Raw genomic sequence first — 19,735 nt, 5'->3', positions numbered from 1 at the left:
TTTCATACCACAAACCAGACATTTTAAGGATCATCAGAAAGAAAGCTTTAGTTGATCCTTGAAAAAGGGCATGTGCGGAATAGCTACAGACTTAGGAGCTTAGTTGCCAATTATGCCAAGATGTTATTTCTGGCTTCAAACAATACTAGGTGAAGTGTTACCTAAATGTAAGCAGTTTTTCTTCATTGCTTTTAGCTGCCTAGTACAAATCCCTGCAAAAATTTGCACCGCGCTGTAAGTTAACAATGAGGTATTTTGCTGCTGCTTAAACAGTTCAGAGTTCATTTTGCCTAATACCAAATAAGACTTTTAAAAACTGCAGAAACTGCTCCTACACCCCTTCACACTGGCTTACACGAATTTAAAACTGTTCTTAACTTTCTCAAGCATATCATCTCCAAGATGACTACCTAGACAGATAAAATGTTTTGTTTTAGCCAACTGTATCACGCCAAAGAAGGTATCTGCAACATAAATTCATTCTTCAATTAAATCATTAATTAAGCTAGAATTTCAAAATGTTGGGCCCTTTGAAAAATTCAGTATGCAGCAGTTAACAGTTTTGAAACAACTAATTGTTCAACTTTTACTTTTCAAGTACCCCATGTACTTTAAATAGAATTGCTAAATTAAAAATGTAAATTGGACTGTATCTTTTAACAGTTGGTGATTTGTCTATTTTCCACTTTTTATTATGCATCATTTTTATAATAAAGAAGGGATTTTTTTCATTCCTGTTCTAGTTGATAGCAATTCTTCCATGCTTCTCAAAGCTAATGTAATAAAACTACATACAATGTTTAAGAAAAGCCCCATTAAAATATACAAAGCATACTAATTCATGAAGTCAAAGTCAAAGCAGAGTGGAAATATGAGCTTTAATAAAACTATGCCTGTTGTAAATAACTATTCAAGCACAGTCATTTTTTTGCAAATTGCATGGGATATAGCTCAGTCTACTTGAAGCAAAGAATCACTCAGTGGGATAAATGCATCTTAGTCAGAAATAGATTAAAAGATAGAGCTGAGCCATCAATAAGAACCAGATAGCACAGTATTATTTGCTGTTTGTTTTGAAGATGTAATTGCAGATCCCAGGATTTCAATAAATCTGTGCACATCATGGAAAGAATTGTAGAGAGGAACTGGGGCAACACGAAGAGCATTTGGTTCTCGTATGTCACACTGCAAAAGAGAAAGGGAATGATTAGTAAATTCAGGTCACTTCATATTTATCTGTCCAACTGTATTTTTAAATGCCATCCTTGTCATCAAGGAAGAACGACTGGACTGAGGAGACACCTGTAAAAACTTTGGGGCCCCCAAGAAACCATTGTGAGGAGCATCATTGTGAAGAACATAGCAAGAAGAGTAGTGTGTTGCCTAAAATAGGGTGCAAGGCTCAGAATGGGCAGAACTCTAGCAGTGCCACTGAGGGACTCCAAACCAGCTGTGTAACCCCTTAATTTACCTTAGTGCCTATAGCAGTCCATAGTTGACAAGGCACATGGGTGCCAAAGAAGCCACCACGAAACAGAAACATGCTCTTGTACCACAGGTACAAGTCATGTCACAGGGCTTGCAGAATTTTTTCTCTCCACCCCTGCCCCCCCTTAATTTAAACATTTTGCTGAACAGAATAATCTCTCATAGTTTTTGAAGCACGTTATTGCATTGCAAAGACAAGCCAACAGCGTAAGGCCCCGTGCCCTCTTAAAAGCAGCAGTTCCTGGAATTCCCTGGCAGCACCAAAACAGCAGCATATTTAGCCTAGAAGAGTTGCCCTTTGGGGACATAAGTCACCAGCAGAAATAAAAGCCATATATCATTTCTATGGGATTACACTATCAGCCTCACCTCCCAGCACCTCTAAATCACCGAATGTATAGTCTTAAATTCAGCTTTTATCCTTTCTGAGCAGTGCTCACCGGTAACCGTGCCATTACATGGCACTGCCATTTACTGGACGCTTTTTCTGAGTGCTAAAACACATCTCTAAGGAAATGACAGCTTTTTATTTCCTCCACCTCAATGCCTCACAAAGAGCAAGGGTTTGGCCATTTGCAGATCAGGAAAAGGCCTGGCGGAGGCTCAGGGCTCTTTGTCATGGCCGGTCTGTAGGTGTGCAAGCTGTGGGTGAGGCTGGTGGGCACTGCCTGGGTGCTGCTGAGCACCAGCACCCTGCGTGGCTCCCACCTCCTCTCTGTGCTCTGGCTTCATGCCTGGACCCACACAGGGGACCGGGAAGAGCACACTGAACAGGGGAAGCCTGTGCAGGCAGGACACTGCACTGGACAACTCTGACATCTCCTATTTTTCCAGGGATTTTGTGTTTTGAGGGGGTTTATTTTTTCCTGTCTTTCCCATTCAGACCACCAGCTTCAGATCTGTAACGCCTCCCACTATAACGCCCCCCTAAAGCAGTTCTAACTTTAGTAGTGACTCCTGGGTGCTACTCACAGAACTACTGGAAATAAATCAACAGAGAAAGGACAACATACAGACACACTAATATCTTATAAAACAACTTTTCTTATTTGATTATTTGCACAAGTAAAGATTAAGGCTGCCATGTAAGCAATTTTCATAATCCCCAGTGTTTTTTTAGCATTATAAGAGATGATATTTGAATAAAAGCAAAATTATTACTTTGTTATGATATTCACAAAACGGTGCTTAAGATGAAGTTTGATTTACTCACAGCTACTCCTCTCTTCTCCAGCTCTTGAAACACAGATTTGATTGGAAGGGAAAAAGATAGAGTGAGCTGGCATCCTCTTTCCTCAATCTGCGATGGTGTGACTATTTTTATGAAGGGTTTCTCTGGATTTGTCTTATCCTCACTGTAGTAATGTCTGATCAGGTATTCCAAGTAACCCGTGAGTAGAACAGATTTCCTTCTCAATGCTTTCATTGTAGTTTCACCAAAAACCTATAGTGATTTAAAATCATTAGAATGATAATGTGTTGCTATAGAAAATAAAAAGGAAGTGAAGACAACCAAAAGGGTAGCAGATTTCTCTATACATTACCACTGAATTAAGTGGTAGTGTCAGATAGACATTATACATAAACACGGCAGGATTAGGCTTTTGAAAACACAGTATAATGTTATTACTTTAGATATTGAAAGACATTTCTGTCTCCTGTTAACAAGTTTTACGCACATCCATATCCGCATAAATTAACTTGCACACAAAAAGAGTTCACTAAGAGCATTCATTTGCATATCTGAAGAGGATCCATAAATTCTCTATACCTGCAACAGGGCTGCATGAAACTCTAAATCACTTCCAAGTTTTTCCTTGTATGTACCTCAAGTAAAAAAATCCAAGGGCCAAGACTGAAACCTCATGACTGGTCTGCAAATGCTTGTCTTTGAAAACACAAAATTTATACTGACATATTGACTTTACCGGTTTAAGTCCTGTACAGGCCCTGTCTCTGCTAGTCTGCATGAAGAAAAAACTATTCACTTGGTTCTGGTTTCATAGCTCTGTGCTCTAACACAGCTACAAGGACTGCTGAGATGTGGCAACTCAAAACATCACGAGACACACAGAAGGGATTGTTCGAAAATGGCAGTGCTACTTTGCCAGATAAACAAGAACAAGTAATGGGGCAGAAGAGTCTGGGAGAAGGAGAAGGAGAGACAGCTTCTGCCTGTGCTCTGGAAAGGCTCTGTTACCGGGAATAATGGAATACGTGACCCCGGAAACAATTTACCCCTGCCTTCCTCAAACCCTCCCTTTTCTTCTTTCCCACACAAGTGGCTTGAGGGAAAAAATGACAAGATACAGAGACGCAAGTACCCGACTGTCACTTCAGATCACATTCTGTCACATAAATGCCATATCGCTGCTCCTGGGCAATTATTCCTCCACTGATGGCAGCTGCGCAATCAGAGGCAAGGCGGAGGTCCTGTATGAAAACCCATGACCTTTACTCCCAAGAAATCACTGCTCCGCACATGGAGTAACACTTTCAAGATTACTTATATCGTAACCTGGAAGAGTGTACAAAGTATTAATGGAGAAATCCTACTCAGAGTACCACAAAGCCTGGTTTCCAGCTGCACCTGCTAATCACTCCTCTGTAGAATATCCCAAACATCACTCCATGATGTTAGCACAACCCTAGGATGCTGCACAGAGGCAAAAGCCCCTGCATGTGATTTCTGTTAAACAAAATACAGCTGTTGTAAGACAGACTTTGCATGAAGACGGTGCGGTCACGGCAGTGAATGTGATGGGGACCAGAGCCGTCAGCAGCCAGTACTTGCACAGGTCAACAAAAATCTGGAGGTGCTTCCCTGACAGCGCAGGCAGGCAGAGCATTCAGCACATCGCTGGAGGTAAAATGGAGCCTCGCCTCCAACTCCTCCAGGCTTTGCAGCACTATGAGGGATGGATCTCCTTAGGCTGCATGCAAAAATCTGTTTGCTCGAGTTCTGTGGAAGGAATATTTGGCCTCCTGGGTGAAATTTTTTGAAAAAGATCTTTTAAATGTGGCTGTAGAGCATTCCCCTTTTTTCCATAAAAGGGAGCAGCTACTTCCATAACAGTCACTTTAAGCATTATTGAGGAATAACATCCATTAACACTTGCAGTTTTCATTGTTTCCATTGGAAACACTGCCTTCTGCTTAATGTGTCCCAGTGAAGGTGGCATGCAATTTCACTAGCCATCTCTTGCCAGACATGAAAACTATTTTGTTTCCCACTGTATTAGAGCAATTAGCACTGGGAAATCCTGGCTGTGCCAAAAGGTAATGCAGGCACGGAAAGGGGAGGCGATGGAAACTGCTCAGCCCTCATTGTTTGAGGCTCCCTGCAGTGGGCTAAATGACATCAACCCACACAAACTGGAGCACTGACAATCTGGGTCATAGCAGAATAGCTTTCAGCTTATCTCGAAGGTCACATAAAGTTTAAAAAAATATATTGGATGTTTAAGGGCTAACAAAATAAATTGTCAGGCAGAACAAGAAGCATTGCTGTGCCCTTTGCAGTCCTTCAGCATCGCATGCAAGATGAAGAGAGCGCAACCGGCAATTTTCTGACTTTGGCTGCCTAAGATACTGTTTTTTCAGTAAATAAAGAAGAGGGACTATACAGTGCATGGACATTGCTCTTTGTTCCAGCATCAGCGTTGCCATTACACTAGCAGTAATGGAGTGCTAGCAGAAATAAATTTCTCCCATCTATACTGATTGCAAAACCTTGTTAACCAAGGCTGGCTTGAAAAGCAGCTTAGGAAAAATTTTAATATAGTAATACGTAGTAAGGAAATTATGTAAAACCAGCCTTTTTGGCTATGAAGACCTAGAGTCCTGCATTTCAGGGGTGAACCATCACCCATAAGAGAAATGTTGTTACGTTTCATTATGAAACACGGTGCAATAGAAGGTGTGTGGAGAACAGCCACAGGCTTCCAGACGGGGCTGAACTGTGGTCTCCGAGGAGGTCCATGGGGCTTTCATTTCAGCACATAGGGCACACCTTCCTGCAACAGGAGGGATTAGGTCTGTATGACAGGACTGCCCTTTCCACAGCCGTGCTCTCAGCGGTTCGTATAGAGATAGGTCTGAGGTGGGGCTCTGGTCTGGCCACTAACGAAGAGGTGAAAGAAAAACCAGTCTGGAGCTATACCACACTCATGAATTCCCCTTTTAGGAAGCATTCACAGACAGCTTCTGTATTTTCTGTTTGCAATCACAAAGGACTACAGTGGAGGGTAGATTCCCTGAGGCACTGGTTCAACGTTGACTCCAGGACACCCAGTGGCCACATTCATTTTCTTTCATAAAGGAGCTACATCTGTTTTGCTCAGGGAAATACATGTAGAAGCATCATTGGATGCAACTTTTCTGAGTTAAGAGATTCCTCTGTCGGAAGATCTTGCACTGGGGCAAGCTCCGACTGCCTCGATGGGAAAAGCTGCTGTTCAGATGAAGGAAGGGGTTAAAAGCCAGGACAAACATGGTGGCAGCCGTCAGGCTGGGAGGTGCAAACCTCAAGTATACCAGGTCCAACAGCAACGTTTGTGAGAGCAGTAAAGGGATGAGTATATTTATTAAAGTCGTGGGGCTATTTCGTTTGGTTTTCATTCCCCCACCCTTTTGCTTTTCAACTATTCTGCGATATTTTTTTTAAGGGAGACAGTGATAGTAGGCGTAACATTCATTTAACATTTTTATACTTTTAAATTGAGATTCAAAGTAAAGCAATTACTTACCTCTAAACTGGCTTGCAGAGCACAGACCAGTAAAATTGGAGGATTTGATAACCGAAATCCATTAATTCCTTCACTTAGTTGCAATTCTGGAAAATGAATAACTTATATTAGTGTTTTTGATTTCTTCCTTATAATGGATTGGACCTTATCTTGAAGTCCATCCTCATGCAATAACATTTTTCACTAATGTGGCCTGTAGGATTCAGTCATTAAAAGGAAACCGTAATCTATTCACAGCTAATACTTTTAACTTCGAGAGAAGCCCAATTTTATCCAGCAGACGACCTCATTAACAGTTGCATGGGAACTAGAGAGCCGCAATTAATTTGTTTAAATGGTGTGTGTTAAAGCCACCTTTACACTTGACTCTCTTTTAACACCGGCACCTGCCAGAGAAACTCCAAGTCAGCGGAGGCACGCTCGTGTGGAGCCGTGGCGCACGAGCGGTAAATCATGTTCCTTAACTTTATTAAACTGACGAGACACATGGGAGACCGCACACACGGCTAAGTGTAGCTTCAGGCCATGCAGAGAAGTTGCGTAGACTTTAGGCTGTGAAATTTTACAAAATCTATTAAATAAATCTATAAAGCCTGGCTGTAAGGTCTGTGTCACCGTTTATATTTCATGCTCCAGCACCAGAGCAAGAGGACGCTGCGGAGGAAATGCTTTTCGTGCACAGCAGACTGACTAATTTTATAATGATCATTGCCCAACTTCTCCCCTATAAACTGCCCATGGAAATGCATAAACAACGCTTTTCTTGTTCTAACAGTATTTCAAGGCAATTTTTGCCTCCTGCTGGCTTTCCAAAGTGCCGCTCTTACATTTGGTCAGAAAACAAAGAGCAGACTGAGGCTATTAGAGAGGTGTTCTCCAGCCAAAGTCACATCAATAGGCACTGCCACAGAAAATTAAAAATATATTAAAAAGAAAAGAACCAATCAAACCAGAAAGCTCTTTTCTCATCCTGATCCCTCAGGATATTGTCTCTGCCATACTTTAAAAGGGAGCTGAACAGTCTAGCTGTCAGATTTGGACAGGAGTCCTCATTTCACATCGGGACAGTAAATACTTAGCTGTTTCAGAGCAGGTTTGGGTTTGTCTTATAACCCATCCTGTGTGAGTGCTAGGAATTCAGAGATGCTGAAACATTAGTGGTATTTCATGACTTATGTCAGGTTGCCTTACCTTTATTTATAGGATTTCTCATTAATTCCAGTGGAACTAATCCTAAAGCAAGATATTACCCGAGTAAATGATAGCAGATCCTCGCTCCTCAGAGACTTATGAGTTTAATTCACTGAGATACTTTGAAAGTTTCATCCATATTCTTTATCTGCATTTTGAAGGTATTTCAGCAAAAAGTCTGGAAGCACACAGTCAGACCCATATGCCCAGAGACCAAATTTATTCCAACATTTATTTTGCTAACCCCATTGCATTACATATTCGGGATAAGTTTAGCTTAATACCTTCAACTTAAATGAGAAAATGCAAAGTCTATCCTTTCCGCTCAAGCTACTATAAAAGTGAAACGGGTTATATATATACATATATCAAATAAGGTAAAACTGAAAGTGTGAAAGTACATACTGTTTTCCATGAGGAATCGTGTTTTGAAGTCATGACCCCACCAGCCAATCAGCCTAAGATTTTGTAAAGAAAGTAAATCATAAATTAAAAGCAATCTTAGTATACTATCTTTTAATTTAGATTTGAGAGTTAAGAAATGTATAAGAAACATTAAGAAATATATGCACTTCTCATAATACATTGTATTTCTTACAATGACATAAAAATGCAATAAATTCTATAAATAGCTAGCACTAAAAACATAGTATTTGGGAATTTCTCTTTAACTACGAATGATAAAATGTACCACATCTTTCAATTAACTATTGATTTCTAACAATATCCATTTTGTCTGAATTCATTCCACAAAACAAAAAATGAAACAGAAATATATGCACTCTTTTGTTCCAGGGCATTAAATTCACGCACGCACACACACATCCTTAAACTTAGTTTAATTAATATTGAAAGCTAAAAGGTGTTGTAAAATCTGACTTAGTTGCACCAAGAGTTAGTGATGGCAAGTGGGCAGACAGCAGGACCTCAGAAGAACACTGTCTTTTCGTTGATGTGGGACATCAGGGTGAAACCTGAGGAAACTTTTCTTCTCCTGAACAGAACTTATTATTCAAAAAAAAACTTTCTTTCAAACAAAACCCAAACTAGTTTAATCCAAAAATAAATTTTTAAAGTCATACTCATTAAAAAAAATAATTAAGATCAATTACTTTGAAAATCATTTATCCAGGATTGTACATTAGATGACACTTTAACACAGCTATAAACAGTTTTCCAAAGCAGCTGGATCTGCTGGTTCACTTAGTGCCCAAGGCACTGCAGGTAAAGTCAATACTGCAGAATCAGGGAGTCTCTCCCTACCTCCCTTGGGTTTTCTACTTCTTAGTTCAGTACATGGTAATATTGGTGAGTAATAATGTCAGTACTACTTGAAATGCTCCGTGTATCAACGCCAGTACAATACTAGGAATCTTGATTTTTGATTGAACATCATTCTTCCTGACTTAAGGACTCCAGGACTGGACATATTGGAGACCGTTTCCTCCAAGGTTTTGCTCCGTTTTCTCTATGCCAGGTAGCAGAGTGATTAGGAGTGAAGCCTGGCAAGTGTTGGAAATTTGTAACAGTAAAAAAATCTTTAAGTAAAACTCACATGACATCAACCTTCCTGGAAGTAAACAAGGAAAAAGAAAGTTGTTGCTCCTCTCCAAAGCAGGAGAGCTTCTTCACAGTACACTTAACTTAGCTCTGCATAATTGAGACCATGCTTGAGCTAAAAACTTGTTATATGAATACTGCATACTGTAAAATAAAGTAATTCGTATTTCTGTATAACAACATGGGTTTTAAGTTTACTTCTATGAAAGGCTCTGAGCTGCATCCAAACATAGTGTATGCAGAAAAAGCATGTTTTTTTCTTTATTGCTGCATGATGCTTTTATTATTCTAAGACCCATGAAAATTAATAGTGCAATATACATTCATTTCAAATGAGATATTACATTGCCAAAATGAATATACCCCAAATAAAGTATAATACAGCTTCTGCCCAAGTGACTCAGCTACTGATGCTCTGAATCATAAAAGATATTCCAGCTATTTAGTATGAACTGTATGATATATAGAGACAGAACATTTTACTATAAGCCCTTAATATTGTATGTTACTACAACATACTACTAATGTCAATGTTGCACACATACTATGAATTCCGAAAGTTTTAAAGAGAAAAAAAAAAAATCCATGGGAAATATAACATTTGGACTATTACTCTGTATCAAGGAGAAAACAATACTATGTTCTATTTGGACAACATTCTAAAGTCAAAGACAAAACAAACATCAACCAGAATGTTACCCAGATAAAACCTCATGAAAAACACTCTGGTTGCATTTTGAATGTTCAAAACTTGCTAACTTCAAAGCTGGCTTCAAACCAGATCTCTGCTGCAGCACCACATTTGGAACTTGGAAAATGAAATTTCAGAACTTTTCCAAAATGACAGAATGAAGGATTTTTTTTTTTAAGGCAGTTTTAGCTGTCTTGCCCTTTCCTACCATAACCTTGACAATGTGCTTTTTTTTTTTTTTTCTTCTTTTGCTTTTTGGTTGTTTTTTTTTTTCTTCTTGGCTGTTCTAGAACTTCAGAGATGTCACTCCAGGATGTGCACTTTGAGGCAGCTCTGGTCCTACACTCTCATTGATCTAATGGTCCATATGGATGTCACGTTATTTGACATTTAAGTTGACAGGCTTCAAAGTGTGGAAATTAACAAAATCTTTACAAATTAGCAATTTGCTGTTTACAATTTTCTGTGAAAATTTTGAAATGAAGGTTGCCACTGCTATGCCAAATTTCAACCTGTTATGATGGGAAATATCTAAGGTGTTAAACCCCAAACATAAGGCTTTATAAATGCTCGCTAAAAATAATAGGCAATAAAACTGCACATTAAGATACTGCAGTAAAAGTTCTTATTAAACAGTTGTTACTCCGCATGTAAAATGAGTTATTTTGCAATGCAGTCACATTTTGACTATTGCTGCTTCAAAAACAAAGGCACCAAGATCTAAATTGATTTTGAATTCCAAACTATAATCTTTGCAAAACGCATAATGTGGAAGGCTCTGAAAAGCCTTGCATGATGTGCTTGTGCTTAAAAACACCTTAAACTTGGTAGTGATGGGACTCTAGAGTTACATCCTTTTCATTGCAGGCAAAACCCAGTTTGGGAAGTGTGTTAAAAATCAGTGTCTAGGGAGAAAAGGGTCTAATTTTGTCAATCTTCAACTATAAACCTTTGAGAAGAACACTTTTCTGGTCACTGCCCTTTAGATTTACATACTATAAATGTATCTAAATTAAGCACTCCTCTTGTTTTAACACAGCACTAAACAAAACAGTTATCCCAGTGATGGCCAGCTTGTGGGGTGTGCCCAGATGGCATCCCAGTGCCGGCGCTGGGTACCCATAGCCTCCCAAGGCTGCTCAGCAGAGGTGCTCCTGGAGCACCTCCACAGATAACAGCTCCTCATCCAGCAGCAAAAAAAAAAAAAAAAAGTGGCATGATTACAATGGGTTTCATGTACAAAAAGAGTAAATTAGTGCTGAATCAGCTGTGGGGTTTTCTGTGTTATTACAAACCCACTTCTCTAAGAAAACAACTTCTTAAATCATTAACATAATGATTTCAATGCACGGTTCTATTTTATGCCTCAAATAAAACCCATAGCCTCATGGTTTGATAAGACTGAAACTTTCCCAGGGAATTCTGCAGCTTTCCAGTCTATGTAAAGAACTAATTTTTAAATGTGCTGTATAAAATTTAAAGCAAACTGTTACTAGCTCAATTTCATGAAATAAGAGAACATACAATGAAACATTGCTGAAAGATTTTTCAAATTCCTTATTTTTACCCCAAAATGTTCTCTTATTTTACAAATCAATGAACAACAATTTGTTGGGTTGGAAATTGACTCCAGAAAGGAACAGTATCCTCTCATTCAGTCACACTCCCTTTAGGCACATTTACACCAGGGAACAATGCCTTCAATAAGTATTTTTATTTAGCTCATTTTCCTCCTTCCTATCTGTCTGCATTAGACTGAAGGGCTGGTTGTTCATAACTTGAGTCATCTCATTTGTAGTTGCATTAATGATGCAAGAGTGCAGGATATAATGATCATGATGTATGTGCAGTGTAAACATCAAAGAAGATCCAGTTAAAGAACAGAGAAAAAATAAAAAGAAATTCCTTTGACCTTTGCTTCGAAGTTACAGATGATCATGCTACTCATTTATAATTTACAGCCTGAAGCAACATGGGTCTCATTTCCCTTCTTGGCAAGAAAAGAAAAAAGAAACTCTTGAGTAGTGATACAGAAAACAGGGAAACACCATTAAGGTGGCCCAAAGTTTACAGGCCAGTGCAACGCACTGGAAGCATCTTGTCATTATATTGTGTGAGAAATAGTTTCGTGTCCTTGAGAAACCACATTGAAAAGCTACAACAGGAATGCAGTGCGAAATTAGTAATACTTTCTACTGCACTTGCCAGCTTCACTGAGCATGGCACGGTTTGCCTTCTCTCCATTGTCAGGTCACAACGCTATCTAGAAACTTAGATTATATCTATACTAGGAGCACACCCCAGTAATGCATGCTATGTTTATGAACCATGGATTAAGCTAAATCATAAACAGGCAGTCTGGGGGCAGGCTGTGTCCGCAAAGCGGCTGATGTAGCTGCTGGGTGGCAGCTAAGCTCTTCATTCACACTTTACTTGTTTTTTTGCAAAAGCTTCCAGGGGTTGGCAAAGATTTGTTTGAGTTTTCGTGCTACTCTTCTAGCTATAAGTAAGAATCAGCTTCGAGGAGTTAATGAGACATCTCACTGCTCCGAAAGTTTATTACACAAAACCGAGGCAGATAGTATGCTGTGTCTGGCATAAGGCAGCCTTGTACCCGAAAAGGAACGAAAGGACCAGCAATAAATGTTAAGTTCAGTTTCTTGCAGTCTGTAGGTCCATGATACAAGTGGCTGGTTAAAGAGCACATCCACCTCCTGTGCCTATGTCCCATGAGACCCTTCAGACCTACAGCAGGCAACCAAGAGGCACAGTGCAGCGTGATGCCAGTTTAGGAACAAGAGGTTCTCTGGGTCTCCACTATCACTCTGTCAGCGGGAAACGTGATAAATAACCAACCCGTGAGGACTGCGGAATTAGACCACCAAAGATGACAGAAAGCCTGGAGCCAGGCTGAAGTTAGGAACAAACTACACCTGACCTCAGTCACAGTGACCTGACCATGTCTGATCATCACCCTTCTGCCCAGGAGGACATGGCGGTACCACACCGCTGGTGCCACATCCACACTTCGGCTCTGCTCAGCTTTCATGTTTTAAAAGGCAGGTTAAAAAACCAAAATAACCAAACCCAACAAATGGTACAATTAGCTCCCAAAGACCAAAAATATTCCTTAACATGCCTTATGTTCATATATAAATCTCCAGCTCAACCGGAAGGTCTAATTCCAGACCTTGAGGTACATTCCTCCAATGTCCTGGGCTCCATGTAACGCAATACGGGTCAAAAAAGTAGTGAGGACTCAGGTCTTGAGCAGTAGCATCTCCTAACACTTCTGCACTCAAAGGTCAATCCCAGAAACCAAACTCAAATAGAGAGTTGTGTCACCCCCTCAAAGCCACCTTACTGTCACCCAGATTTACAAACAGCTCTCTGCAAACTCTGAGCACAGACCTGATCCTCAGGCTCAACAGCTGGGGCACAATCTTTGCATCCTACTCTGCATTAATTTTATTGCAGTTTTCTAATTGCAATTTTTTTGTATGTTTTTATTTCCTTTTTATTGCATTAATTTTATTGTTAGAGCATAGGCATGATTGTGCTGCTTTGGATTCAATGCCAAAACTCAGAATAAATAGCATGAATGACACCCCACACCCCACCCCTTCAAGAAAACAGAAGAAAATGCTTATTGCTTTACATAGCATATTTTTGGCTCACTGACTAGAGTTTGAGAAGGAGTTTCAATTTGCTTTGCTATCACAGACTTGTCTGATCATGGATGAGTCATTTAGTCTCTCCACGCCTCAAGCCCTCATCTCTAGAAATGCCGCCCAGTACTGCCCTAACTCTCTGGCGAGTGGTGAGAATATTTGTTAAAATGTTTTCACATGCTCTAGTAATGAGGACCATGTAAGAATGGAGAAAAATATTTCCTCTGAGTATCTTAGACTGGATTTTTCAAATCCAGATAGGGAAAGGGGATATGGGGGTAAGCTGCTGGGTTTTTCCCACCCTCTCAGCTGTTCCCCAAATCGTCCTCTCAGGCTCAAGAGTTGTCCCCAGGGTTAGGGTTCTGTGGAGTTCAAAATTTCATATTTTTCTTGATCCATGTCACCCAACTGACACGTCAAGAAAAAAATAATGTAATCAATATTTCTATTGCTTAATTCCACACGGTGTTTTACAGCTGGGCTGACACCAAACTGAAGCCCAAGTGAATGGACAATGTTATTGCACTGCAACTCCATCCTCACCCTGCCGGGCACCACAGCCAGGTCCTGCCCGGAGCCAGGGCTCCCTGCCGACAGCTTGCTGGGACGGAGAAAAACCCTGCAAGCTGTATCTGGTGGGGCGATGAGGGGTCTGCTTAATCAAAACAAGGAATAATTGAAAAGTGACTCTCAGTTTCATCACTGAAATGCAGAATTCAAGGATTTTAACCCTCCGGTGTAGGTGCAATTCTTCATATGCTGTGAAGCTGTCAGTTACGGAGTGTACTTCATAGCAGAGATATATAAACTAGGATTTGCATGGGGGATTAAGGGAGTTAGCAGCTAGCCCCTGCTAGGCTCTAGCAATATTTGGAAACCAAACCCTCACCGTCTCCTTCAGAAAACCTTGCCAAGATGGCCAGATGCTATATTTAAAGCCTTCCCCCCACCCTTATATCTATTTAGATATCCTTTATCCCAAATGGCGAGATTGGATGTCTTTCATTATTCTTTTCTGTGCGATGTCTGTTGTTAATTTTGAGTAGGAACTGTTGTTAGAATTTGGAAAGCTTTTGAAGCCCAGGTAATTATTAGCCTCAGACTTCAGTAGTTTTGGATTTCAGCGTACTCTGATGCTTTCCTTATCCTTTTCAACTCATTACAAATGTTTCCTAATTATTAAGCATATGTGACTTGTGAGCACTGCCATACATTATTAATGGACCAGTCTCTTAGAACTCAGTGGAAAAAATCAAAACTCTTTATGAAAAGTTGCTACTGTGAAAGTAGTAACATTTCATATTTAATATCAATGAGGTTTTACTTTGTCAAAAGACCAAAGTAACATGATTTTATTAGAGGCTAATAGCATGACATTTTTCTTCTGTTAAGTAGCTTGCATTTTCAGTACCATCCAAAGGAAGAAAATTTTTCTTTTCTATTTTGAGGCTTGTCTCGGTTAAAAAAACAGCTAAATTCTCTTTCTGCCTAGCAGCAAGTTTTAATAGCAAAGACCAAAATCCTGAAAAACAGTTTCATAATCTAAACAATGGCCCTTACTTACCTATGCAACTGCAATGGGTGAAATTAAGAAATCTCTAGAGCTGAGTAACGATCCTTTCTCCAAAAGCAGCTGGGCAGCTCCGAGCTCCCCAGGCTTCACGGCTCTCCGAGGTGGGGAGTTTAATGCGACCATTGCCACAATTAGAGAGACTCTTGGGCGAAAAGCCCTGGCTCTTTGGTCAATCAAGTGCAAGGTGATTTACAGCTGATAAGTATTTGAAGATAAAGGGTACACATGCTTTTCCTGAATTGATTTTTTCCTTGTTAGTCTTTTAGACTCAACACAAGTGGGAATACACCAATTTCAGCATGTCCCTCCATATTACCCCTCCAGGTCAAAACAAAAGGAGATTGAGTTCCCTTTGGTAGCAGGAAACAAGAGGCTGTGATCAGGGCATAAGAAAGAGAAATGGCCACAATGCTGTGAATCCAATCAGGGCCCCTTGGAGTCGCGCAGAGCTCTCCACCAAACCTCTAAGGCGCTTGTGATGAGGGATGATAATTTCATTTGCCATGATCCGGCCAAAGAAAGGTATGATCAAGCGGCAGACAGAACGGGAGCCCAAATTAAATCCCAGGAAAAGATCTCACAAAAAAACAACCCCTCTAAGGCTAATGAAGTTGAATTAAAAACTGTTAAATCAGCTTATGAACAACTATTATCACAAAGTGCTCATATATCACTTTCACTAGCCAAATATCAGATATATGAAAAGGGGGAATACCGCCAACAGTATGTTAGCAGATTTAGTGAGGGGAAATCGAATATTCTGCCTAACACCAGAAATTAAAATTCAAGCAGGGAGGCAATTTACTCAGAGATATTAATAAAGTTCTCAGTGATTTTTATAAAGTATTTAATAGTTCCCAATTATATTATGGTGATTAAAAAAAAAAGATTACATTCTCTAAGAATTCAGTAATTTTTTCTAGGCTGTTTCAAATAGATTAAATTAAACAAGAAGCAAAAGCAACAATCCCTCCTAGAGCTACTTTTAAATGTGAATTCTGACTTAAAGGAGACTTGGATAGTTTTGATTACTATGATGCATTTGCTGAACTATACAGCCTCCTCAATACCTTGAATGACTCTTTGACGGAATGATATCTAGATAGATTTCTAAATAATACATGTATCTGACTGAACTATAGCATAAAAATTTTAAGATCTGGGAAGTTGTGCTTCCTCAGGTCTTTGTTATTTTTGAATACAGTATTCACAGTATTAATGCAAGACCTTTATCATACTAGAATCCTTATTAGCTAAAATGTAAGGGTTATCACCTCCACCCTTTGCCTGAAACAAGAAGAAATCAACATTAAAAAAATAATAATAATGAAATCTCATCTAATGTCAGTGGCTGGAACTAATTGAATTAAAAGATTTAAGTGCCAGCAGAGCTGACACAGAATCCAGTAGCTGTGTTACAAAGCATTTACTAACACTAAGTGATGCTCAAGAAGAAAAACTACTCAAATGGAGTTTATTGAGCTGAAGTCTAAGACATGAAATCATAATGAAAGAACAGAAATGGGCATCTTTCAGAGCTCTTTTAGGGAGTCTCTCCTCAAAAAGTTGAAATGTCATCCATCACTAAAGAACATGGAAGAAATGTGACTTAGGGACTTTACAGGGCTGTAGTTCCCCTGATTTTCAGTAGCGCAAACTACCAGTATTTTGGGCCCCAAAATGGGTTTGACAAGAGGTCAAGTGTTTGACATGAGGTCCAAGACTGGTTTCAGGAGCCCCCAAGCTCTTCTCAGTGCAGAAGCAGGTGAGAAGCCAGCAGATAAGGACACTTACATGGACTTATTCTCACATCACAAACTAACTGTATCTGCAACACTGACCACCAAAACACCACACTGACCAAACCACTCCTCACTTGCTTACAATGCGTTGCTAGAAAGTCAAGTCAGAAAACTGTCATTGAAAACAGAGGGATGCTGAAAAACTAGATTAGGTTAAAAAATTAATAAGTTTTTGCTCAGTGAACTTTACACAACTAAAGAAATTAATAATAATTCCTCACTTTGAGGTGCTGTTTCTCCTGCCATGGGGCAGAAAGAACGTACAAGCCTCTCAAAACAGTTGCACCAGTGTGATTAGGTCCCTGATTTGACGCCATGCCAGCTGAGAAACTGGAAGGAAGGAGAAGAGAGAAGGATACAGTCCCCCTCCCAGCATCTCACTGGAAACTGCTCTTCAGACATCCGAGGGAGCACTATGCTGCTGTAACTGCCCTATAGTTTCCACACAGTAGAAGGCAGCAAGAAGCAACCGCCAGCAAGGACTGCCAACAGCTCCAATGACAAATAAGGAGTAGTGACTGTGATAGCAAGAATTTACTGTCAGCAACAAACAGCTGTGAAAATAAATATTTCACAAGTGGGAAGTGAGAGGAAGGGTGGCTTAAAGGAAGGGAAGAAGAAGCACCATACGTCATGAAGGAGATCTCTGACAAGCGCCTGACTCAAAGATGTGTGGAGATGGGCAAGAAGTAAAGGACAGCAGGCTGTGGGCTCACTTGGCTGGACTTACCAAGAAAGGAGCAGGTGTGGGGGCAAAAGAAATGATCTAGCTTGCCCACAACAATGGTGAAGATAAAATATGTTTGACTAAGGGAGCCCAAGGAAAAAGAAAAATATGAATATGTATGTCACAGCACTCTCAAAACTATCAAGCTGCAACAAGGTCTTTCACAACCTCATACCAGCATACTCTTCATGCAGTCCCTCTGCTGCCTTCTCCTCATCCCGCCTCATGCAGGGCATGTGTTCTCTCTTCTCTTGCTTCTTCCTCTCTCCTCTTCTTCCTGCTCCTTACTCATCTTTCTTCCTCGGCTGCTCTCTCTTCCTTGGCTGCCCAGCCCCTTACAAGAACCAGCCCCAGCTGCACCTGATCTACATCAGCCAACCCGCCGCCCCTGAAGCCAGCCCACAGCTGTGTATTATCAATGCTAATTAACCCAGCTTCATCCCTCTATAGATGTATGCCCTGGTGAGACTATCCTCTCCTGGCTGAGTGCTGGAGGGATGAAGGTTCAGCCAGGAGAAAGAGCGGGTATGAGGACCAGAAACCCCACAAAGAAGTGGAAAGAAATTAGCACACATGGAAAACCAAGGAAAAAAAAAAAAAAAAAAAAAAAAAAAAAAAAAAAAAAAGAAAACCCCCACACAGTCCCCCCAGTGAGCACACACACACAGAGAATACCATCTTGGCAAGAAATAAAGAGGCTGAATTATTTCCTTAACCTGGGCAAAGATCTTCCAATTACTGTTAAAAATGCTTATGGTTTGAATCAGGTGCCAGCTGTGATATGAATCACAATGTGAGCCGCACGCCTGAGCTCAGAGCTGCAGCTAAAGCCAGAGAGGTATTCAGCCAGGACAGGAACACGAGTAGCTCTGGGAGACATGCAGAGCAGGAGACCCCATCTGAACCGGTAACTGACGATTACAGGAATATACTCCAGGGGGCATAAATGGAACAAAAAAACCAAACAAACAAAAAAAGTGTAACTGTATTAATGACACAAAAGCATAATGGCTGTTGCTGTTACTTTCAGCTTAGAGAATTTCAAGGCATACCATGATCTTGAAGCACATTCGGGAAGGAAAAATTAAACAATTCCCCACTGTGGGCTAATGAACTAATACAAAAGCATGAGCCAATCTCATTTTTAAATGACATATGTAGTCTACAGCTTTAATTGAGAATCTTAGGAGGAAAGCTTCATAGAAAGTACCATAAGTGGGAATCTGAAGTAGAAAAAGTGAAATATGATAAAATAGTGGAAGTAAGTCAACATCTAGTAGGAAATCCCAAATGCAAAATTGCATTAGTTCCAGCACATTTCCGCATAGAGGTAAGCGAGCTCTTAGTAGAAATAGCAGAAGATTTTCTTGATGTGTTTTGTTGAAAAATAAACTTTTTATTCCCTAAGAGACAGAGGTTCCGTGAGGTGGATACAGAAACATACAGATTAAGAGATAAGCATAAGAGGGGATATGTTTCTCTCTTTGTGACTTATTACAAAGGCAGGCAAAGAATGTTGTCTGTTTAGTTAGAGGTGTGTGACACCACAGTGAGTGCTGCATCTCTGGATGCTCATTCAACAGGAAGAAAACTAACTCACCGCCTTCTCTTCTTGGGAGAAATCAAGACACAGCAAAGTGCTTTCAAAACTACCTGTCTCAAAGTGGAGAACTGAGGCACAAAGAGCAGGCAGCTAACAATATACATCCTTTGAAACAGGGAAGGAAAAATAAAAAATCACAGCAGCCATACAGACTCGGAGGAGAGCTCTAGGATCTCTTCCTTGCTAGTTAGCAGGGATGCAAGAGTTGCCCCCAGGCTACACTCACCTTTCCATCAGGCTTAGCCTGTTGGGTTCCTTTCATGTGTTCAAGCAGTCGTATCTTACACCATGTGATGAGAAAAGCTAGAGGCAGCAGGTGGAAAACAGCATCCACCAGGAATGCGGCCACCTCCCTCTCATTTCCCAGGCTGAGAGAGCGAAAGGGCCATGGCAGAGCAGACTGAGTGGTGTATGTCCCATCAGTGTGGTCCAGAAGGAGAGATACCTGAGAAACTTGGATCTGCTCAGATCTAATATGTAAAGTCACCAGTTTAGCAAGTGATTACTGAAGAATGAATACCATTAAAGACCTATTGCAAGATTTTGACCAGCCTCAGCCTTAAAATAGTGATGATTTTTTTAAAAGGCTGTGACAAGCATCATGCTGTAAATGTTATTTCTTCATACTGTTGGTGGAGTCCTGGACAAAAGAAAGAGCACGTTGCTGGGCAAAGATTTAAA

At 40.3% G+C, this 19,735-nt stretch overlaps 1 protein-coding gene across 4 annotated transcripts in view; it reads right to left on the bottom strand.

Moving 5' to 3' along the window:
• Positions 1–859: 859 nt before the first annotated feature.
• KYNU (kynureninase) overlaps positions 860–19,735 on the bottom strand; it is a 59,947-nt gene continuing 41,071 nt past the window's right edge. For all 4 annotated transcript variants that reach the window (XM_056350334.1, XM_056350337.1, XM_056350336.1 and 1 more), the window contains 4 exons: positions 7,833–7,885; positions 6,237–6,322; positions 2,702–2,932; positions 860–1,185 (listed from right to left, as the gene is read on the bottom strand). In XM_056350334.1, the coding sequence (XP_056206309.1) occupies positions 1,033–1,185; positions 2,702–2,932; positions 6,237–6,322; positions 7,833–7,885 (523 nt within the window). In that variant the 3' untranslated portion in view covers positions 860–1,032. The remainder of the gene's footprint in view (positions 1,186–2,701; positions 2,933–6,236; positions 6,323–7,832; positions 7,886–19,735) is intronic.

This window comes from Falco biarmicus, chromosome 8 (genome assembly GCF_023638135.1).
Source record: "Falco biarmicus isolate bFalBia1 chromosome 8, bFalBia1.pri, whole genome shotgun sequence".
NCBI classification, from domain to species: domain Eukaryota; kingdom Metazoa; phylum Chordata; class Aves; order Falconiformes; family Falconidae; genus Falco; species Falco biarmicus.
The sequence above is the reverse complement of the archived record's forward strand: the minus strand, read 5'-3'. Positions and strand labels throughout refer to the sequence as shown.